The sequence below is a fragment of the Limulus polyphemus genome, unplaced genomic scaffold, assembly GCF_000517525.1.
Source record: "Limulus polyphemus unplaced genomic scaffold, Limulus_polyphemus-2.1.2 Scaffold2910, whole genome shotgun sequence".
NCBI lineage: Eukaryota > Metazoa > Arthropoda > Merostomata > Xiphosura > Limulidae > Limulus > Limulus polyphemus.
In genome coordinates, this window is record NW_013668520.1 from 63,056 (window position 1) to 71,519 (window position 8,464).

At 33.5% G+C, this 8,464-nt stretch overlaps 1 protein-coding gene across 2 annotated transcripts in view; it reads left to right on the top strand.

Annotated features, from left to right (window-relative positions):
* Nucleotides 1-8,464, top strand: part of LOC106468193 — a 94,104-nt gene that overhangs the window by 60,028 nt on the left and 25,612 nt on the right. For both annotated transcript variants that reach the window (XM_013928605.2, XM_022396511.1), the window contains exon 7: nucleotides 1,144-1,275. In XM_013928605.2, coding sequence (XP_013784059.1) covers nucleotides 1,144-1,275 — 132 coding nt within the window. The remainder of the gene's footprint in view (nucleotides 1-1,143; nucleotides 1,276-8,464) is intronic.

Genomic DNA, 8,464 nt, shown 5'->3' on the forward strand with positions numbered 1-8,464 from the left:
TCTGAATATCTTTAAGCTGCTTATTGTACAATGCACATGGCAACTACCAATAGATGGACTGTGAAACTGGCGCACAAAGACTATTCTCTAGTTTGTATTGACTGGTAGCAGGTTTAATATTACATTATATATGCAATAATGGTGTCTGGTGCTAATGACAGCTTGTAAGTTAATCATTAGACTTAATTACAATAGCCTGTTGTTTGGTGCAAAGCAACTATATGTAGTCTATTGTTTCCATATAGTGTCTGCAAGTTGGTGGAAAATTAGATTTTTATATAATAACGTTTTATCTGGTCCTAGACTTCTAAGAGCTTACTTTGTCTGGGGCATATTTTACTTGTAGCAGACTGTTATACCTTGGGGTAATAACCTAATGTATGGTGCTAATGATTGCTATTGGACTTTAGTACAGTAACCTGTTGTTTGGTGCATTGTGGCACCAACCTGGTACACCATTAGAAGTTAGTGGCAATAACCTATTTTTTTATGTCTAATGTTTGTTAGCATATTGGCTGTTAGACTTCTAATAGCTGGTTGATTGGTAGGAGATGACTTGCTAAACTTTAGTATAAAGCCTGTATCTAGCATGAAACGGTTCATAGTAGATTGACTATTTGATTTATATTAGCTTGTTGTTTGGTGTATATTGACTGCTATCAAATGTATTATTAGATTGTAGTGCACTAACTTGCCCTCTAATGCTATTGATTACTAGGAGTTGAACTGTTAACTTTTTTTGTAACAGTCTATACTGAAATTACCTATTAATTGCCTTGACTGCCACCAAGCAGATTGGATCTTAGTATAATAGGTTTTTTGTTTATTGCATAACAATTGCAAGTAGGTGGATCATAGTAGGGTTATCACTATCAGTTTTATGTTTTACAAACAGTATAGAGTTCGTATATATTTTTGATGATAAACAATTGGTTTATGACTAATAATTTATGTCCTTGAGGTAATCATTAAAAAATTCCAATAGATATAACATTTTGTATTTAGTCTGATGACACCATTTACTTCTTCAGATATGCAATATAGAATTGCATCCTAAATTCATAAGAAAGAACACTGCTTGAGTTTTTGTAGTTTTTATTTTAATCATTCATTTGCTGTAAATTTATTTATTTTCAATTGTAGAGGGTGTGCCACTTGTTAGATTCTGTCAAGAATATAATAGATTCATTGAACAGCAAACAAACTAATAGGCCAGGTACTACATTGTGTCTTACCTTGAACAAGGAACTAGATGACCAGATTCAAAGACTTAAGGTTAGTAATTTAATTACTTCTTCTTTGTTTGAGTTTTATGATACCCAGTTTTTTACTGACACAATTAATTTGTTATTGAGTGATAACAATTCCTTTTGTTATGTGAAAGTGAAGTTACTGTAATATGATTTTAATCCTGCTTATTTAACAATTTTTAGCAGTTACTTGGTTCTAACATGCTTAATATTGAACATTTATTTTAACTATTAATTGTATATTTAGTTGAAAATTAGTAATGTTGTATATTGGTACCTATATGGTAGTGGTTTTAAAATTTTGTTTTCATTATGTTCATCTTTTATTTATTTGATATTAATTACCTTTTTTTAGCAGTGACAGAGCAGCTCATAGAATGTCTTTGATATTTTCAAGTACAAACTTTTAGCTCATAGCTCTGTCATCTATTGACCGATTTGAGATCTAATTACAGTTTTGGATTCAGGAAGTCAAACCATTTCTTACCATGCCCAAGGTCTCATATATTAATTTACTCTAATCCTGCCTAAAAGAATTTCAATTTGAGGGTAGGCTGGTTGAAATCCTGATGAGTAATAAAATTGAATTGGGTATACAAGTGCCCCCCATGCTTGATATTGCTGGCACACAAAAATATAGCTAATAAAAAGGAAAGAAAAAGTCTCGTAGATTAATTTAATCCTGCCTAAAAGAATTTCAAGCTATTGAGGATTCTCTCTTGTTTCATATTACTTGAGGTTTAACTCTTTCCACATGGACATCCTTTTCTTCACATGTCATGAGGTTTTACTGTGTTACATTCAAAATTTAATTAAAGTACTTTATTATCATGGTATACAAATAAACTTGGCATCAAAATATAGCTAATAATCCAAATCTTAATATTATACAAGTTTTAATTCTTAATTTTATAAGGAAATTTTTTTAAAATTTTCAATACTATATTATGTATAACCAATAGAAAGCCAAAGTTTTAATCTATCAAACAAGGGACTGTGCTGTTTTCTGTACAGAGAATTGTCTATTTCACTTCCAGTTTCAAACTTTATTCCCATGGGGGACATAGTTAAAAGCTAGAAAAATTACGATGGTTATAGGACATTTTCTGCTTTTAATGTGTTGTTATTCTCTGTTCCTAGGAGCATTATTCAATTAAATAAAATTTTTTTTATTGTATTAATACCACTGGTATAAAAAAGTAGGTTTAATTGACAGCAAAAAAAAAAAAGAAGACCCAGGTAAGTACTATATTTCTTGTTCTTAATATGTATTCTTTATTTATTATTATTATAAAAGAATCTAAAATGTAAAACTTAAAACATACCAGGTTAGGTGAGACAAAGAAAAACAATAATATAAAGGTATGATCACAAGTAGATATTGCTGTATGTAATTCAATATGGTAATGTGAGTTACACGTTCGCTGAGTGACTTATAACTTGTGTGATGGGAATATTAGTTAGACAGGGAAATAAAACAATAACAGTATATATAAACAGATCGGTGCTGTAACAAGCTTTAGGATAAACAACTGTAGTTTCCTGTTACAATTTGCAGTCATTCTTGAAAGAAAAAAAATCTAATTTAAATTTATTTTGTATTTTTTATGGTGGTTATGAGGTTGATCAAATTGAACAAATGAGTGTAGAGTTAGGGTAAAGGGTTGAGAGAGAGAATGCTGCTATGCTTTATCCTCCTTGTTTACCTCATCAACATGCCTTAGCTTTCCATTGCTTTAGAATCTTATTTAGATTCTCAGAGGCTAAATCCTCTTCCTATGTTTGTCTTAACCTAACTCAGTTTCCCAAATTATCTGTCCTTTACATTAGTTTTTTTTACACTTTTTATCTTCTTTGCAACTATTATCTGAGGCCTATTGGGTTTCATGCTCAATTTTCAGATGATCTTAGATATTTATTGACTTCTACTTTGGTAAAGTTATCAGCTTCTGCTCTCTCCTTGGTTTCTTTGTTGGTTTGTTGCTGGGATCTTTTGGGGAAAGATGTCTTGCTTGAGGGAGTTCAACTTCCTTCTTCAGCCTTTAGACATCTTGGAGAAGCTCCTTTTTGTAGACATTTGATTTCTGCAGGTATTCCAGATTCCATAGAATCTAGGGTGGATGTAACCCATCCCCACTCTTCTCCTTTGACACTGGCTTCTCGCCTTTCCTGGTCTTTTACCGAATGGTTTCCTGCATTTCTCGTTAGGGTTTCCAGACCTCCTGTATTGGATCCACATTCTTTTGGAACAAAAGGGAGATTCCACTCTTATCTCCACTTTGTGCAGGAGAGACAGTTCTTTCAGTTTTGCTTGCTACCTTTTGGCCTCACATCTGTCTCATACGTCTTTTGCTGGATAGTCAGATCCTTTTCACATCATCATCACTCATTGAACATTCACACTCACTGATCCATATGGATGACTTGCTCCTTCCTGCCACTTGGCAGAACTTCACACTTGAGCTCTTTTATCCAAAGCCACAAGAGCTGGCTTTCTCATCAGAATGGAGAAGTATATTCTTACTCCCACACAATACATCATCCATTTAGTAGTATTTTCCAATTCCCATCTCAGTAAGGCCCACCCTTCTCCTATATGCCTTTAGGCCATGGAATGGGCCATTCATCCAATACAGTCATATCCTTCTCCACTGGCACATGCAGTTCTATCTCTTTTGGGGATGTAGGCATCCTTGGAATCACTCAGTCCTTTATGTCAGACCCCATGCTTTCCCTTTAGTGGTCGTTACGGGACCAATAGAACATTTGCACAAATGTGCTGGATTGCCTGGTGACCATATTGGGTTCCAGCCCTTTTGAGCTTGGCTGGTGGTTGGACAGGGACAACACGACAGTAAGTGTCCCTCTCCCACCCCATGTCCAGAGATACATATTTTCATGGATGCTTCTCTCCAGAGATTGGGTGCTTGCATAGGGGATTTGGAATTCAAGGGCTTCTGGACAGATGAGAAATCTTCTTTTCACATCAATCTCTTGGATTCTTTAGGAGTTCAACGAGCTATGTCTCAAGGTCTTGCTTTGTTACCAGGGGAAGTGTAATGCTTCACTCGGACAATTCCACTGTGGTTTCATAGATTTCCAAACAAGGGGTCATTCATTCCAGGTCTCTCTGTTTTCAGACATTGGATCTTCTCTTTTGGGTCCACAGTCATCAGATTGTTCTCCTTCCTTGTCATGTTCCAGGTGTAATTAATTTAGTGTCTGATCAGTTCTCTTGCCCCCCCCCCCCAAGAGTTCTTCCCGCAGAATTAATGCCTCATCCACAAATTTTTTGCTGGATCTGTTTTCGTCTCAGGACTCTTCAGATCAATGCTTTTGCCACAGACTGAAATGCCCAGTTCCTGTCTTTCTGGTCTCCTGTACCTCACCCTCGGGCTTTGGGCATAGATGCTCTCAGCCTTGGTTTCCACTCCTACAGTATCTTCAGGAGTGCCAACCTCTTCCACTTCCTCTCTGGCCATCCCTTTTACATCAGCCTTGGTTGGACATTTTTCGTCTGGCTATCACCGTTCTCTGACTTCATGCCTGGATTTTATGCGGTCCATTGCATGATGCCAGGGATTGACCTCTCAGGTGCATCTTTCTTAAAGTAGTCCATTTGGTATTCTTTCTTGGATGTTTATCAAAGGAAATGTTTACTTATTGTCAGTGATTTCTCAGACAAAATGGTAATCATTCTCATTCCACTGTGCCACGTGTTTCTCCATTTCCTCAATTCATGTTTTCTTTTAATGATGTTAGGTTTTGCCTCTGTGGTCAGTTGGCATTTACCACTCATGAATAAGATTTCGTGTTGTTCAGGTGACGAGCATACCTGTTCCTGAAGTAGTGCGAAACCCACTAATGTGCTATTACTATATCTCATTTTTCCACCTTTTTTTTTTTTTTATGCAGACGCTTTTTATGTGGATCTTGCCCTCATCACCCCTCCATTTTGTCAATGTGGGATTCTAGCTATAGTGTGAGGGGGAGATAAGTGTGTTTTGGAAGTTAAATTTTCCTATATTGAAAATGTATTTCCAATAATACTCTCATACTCTCTCGCCCTTCCTCCCCATGAAATGACCAGTGTTCAGGTCTACTAATTTGGACCTTCTGAAAAAGTGAATAGAAAGTACTAATGGGGAACTTGTATATGGATCTGGGATAGGGGGTGCATTAATGTAGGTGGAGAGAATCATAAGATTTAACTTGCTTTGGGCAATATAGTGGGGTATAAAGGCTGGAGGAAGCAAGGCAAGAATTCATACCAATGCTTAGATGTTTCTTTGTGCCTTCTTATGAACTAACTCAAGTTAAACTCTTCTTTTGAAGGAGAGTAGCAATTTTGTTTTCCTTGCATTTCTTTTTGGAGCTTTGTTTCATTTTTAATGACATGCTCTTCTTTGATCACATTCTTCACTGACCTTTACAGTAGTTAGATTAATACCCCTATTTCCAGCTTCCTGGAGTTTAGTCTTTTACCATTGTTTTTTTCTGAATTTTTATATGGAAATTCTTGTTTCAGTGACAACCTTTGCTCATTTCACTACTTTGTTACTACTTTGTTTATAACAAGGTAATTCAAATTGTTCATGTATTTCAATGTGAATTATTCTGAGTAGTAAATTTTATAGAATCTAATTACTAGTATTACTGGAAAAAAATATAAATATTATTGTTGCTTAATTCATACACGTATTAATAAAAATAGCTGTTTAATGTGATTAGCATTGAAATTAATGTAATAGTCTTCTCTTTTAACAACTACTTTTATTGTTAGTATTCACCATGAATGTGCAGCTTTGAAAAATTGTTTAGAAATGCTATTTTCTTCTCTGCACGATAAAGAGATGTTATAACAGTTGAATGTGAATTTGTTTATAATAATGTTATTTATTTTTACTTCAGCAAAAAAGAGATTACAATTAAAATCACATAGTAAACTCTGGAGCCATATGAACTTGGTAACTACATGGGTGAGAATAGTGGATGATGTGACTAATATGGAAATGTATTGTCTCTTAAGTTACCAAGTTTATTTCTAAATGATCATTATGCAGGCTGTTTATAAATGTTTAAAAAATAGCTATCAAATGGGTTTATCCAAAGTTTCAAAGGTGTGACCAAGTATAAAAATAATAGTAAATTGTGGCATTGGCAGTATAGACAGTAGGTTTTAGATGTGTTCATTAATTCTCCAATTATCTGGAACAGTCTGCCAGCAACTGGTGAATTTGTAAATACTATATTGTCACAATAATTTTTTTTTGTTTTTCTGGCAAGCTAAAGTTATTTTTGAGATAGTAAAATTATATAATATTTTCATGTAAGTTGTTCCATTTTTATATAAGTTGTTAAACAGTTGTTACTTTAATCATTTCTAGTTTATTTTTCTCTGGTGCTGTTAGCCTAGTTGTTAGGACTACACTTTTTGATTCAAGATGTCCTAAAGCAATTCCTACTTCAACAAAAGAGTACACTTATGGCAAGACTTTATTCCTGATGATATTGTTGCTTGCATTATATTTTGACAAAATCTTTAACTTTCCTATCAGCAAAATTTAGGCTAATGGAGCCTGAGTTCTTTCTGCTTATCAACCTGGATTGGTGCAGCAGTCTGATTGGACCCAGAGATATGGTCTTGGTGCAGCTTATTATGTGACTGTGAAGTTACATAAATCTGTGGTCAAGGTTTTGGTAAATATTAGTACTGCCAAAACTTTTTTTTGCACCTCATCATGTATCAGATACTCTTAGTGAAACTATCATTTTGGCCAGTCAGTACAACTTTGTCCTGGTGAAGGATATAAGGATTTTCCTCAGAATACCTCATTATCTGTGAGAATATATAGCTTACCTGAATATGGGTAGTGTTTTTGTTTCATTAGCCCTTCCAACACTAAGCAAGTAAAGAACATAATAATTGATCATTATACTCTGTGCTGTTTATGAACTTATTGTGTTAATACTTAATAGAACATTATAAAATTACAACATTGGCACTATGATTATAGTGAGTACAGTTGTATCATTAAATAATTTGTGAGTAATTAAGAAGTGGCATTTTACTAATAAAGATTTTAGAGCCCTAATTATGCTATATTGACAAAATGTTGGTTTAAGTAAGCTTTTGTGTTATTTAGAGCAGTAGCGGAGTTGCCTTTATGTGAAGGATTCAAATTCAACAGTCTCCATTATAATTTTAAGCTGTTCATACCTTACTGTCATTCACCTGAGACTATTGCCAAACTACATATAATACTTTATTTGTGAAATCAGTTCCAATGTTATGGTTATTTAGTGTGATATTATGCTTTTTTAGTTGACACATTTAACAGTTGCCACAATTTTCTCTTCCATTTGCTTTTTTGTTTTATTTTTTAATAAAAGTTGAGTTAAGAACTCTGTTTTTACATGAATATTTTGCTGTAAATGTTTGAATGATTAAAGGACTTTAACATTTTATTTTTGTCTGCAGTTATAATAAAAAATTATAGATATTAATAGAGTTGCTATATTCAATAATATTTTTTTACATGGCAAATATATGATTTTGACTGAAAACTTCATTTCAGTAATTTTGATATAAATTTGATATAGTTTTGATATAAAACTAATTGCTTTTGATTTTAGAAAGTGGACAGTTCAATGCCAATCAAATTGGTTCAAGTTATCATCATAGAGATGTGAGATAACAAAGTCAAGTGTGGCATAGCTAAATTTTACACACAGTGGTGATACAAAACTACTTTGTTCAAATTATTCCATAAAGCAACAGTTTGAACAGATAACTTTTGAGCATGTATATGCTTTATTCATTGAACTCTAAGAATTTCTTTAGATTTTATGGCTAAATATTTTTATTTTTCATTTAACTATTTCAGCATGGGCTTGGTCCCTGGGACTGACCTCATAACCATTTTGTGTTTGTTATAGTTTCATGCTATAGCTTTTTAACTAGTAAGCATTTGTTAATGAAATTTTGCAGAATATCAGTAAACATTACAATGCTTTCATAAACAAAATATCAAAATTTTTTAAGTCTTAAGGTTTGTTAGGCAATGTTTTTCTCATGCTTTATTTTTTTCTTTTCACATGTTGCCTATCCAACATGTAAACTAATTTTCATTTTAAGATTAAAAATACGTTTATGCATCAGAAAATTTTCAAATTTCACATGCAAAATCTTTATAATGTCCAGATAGTTATCA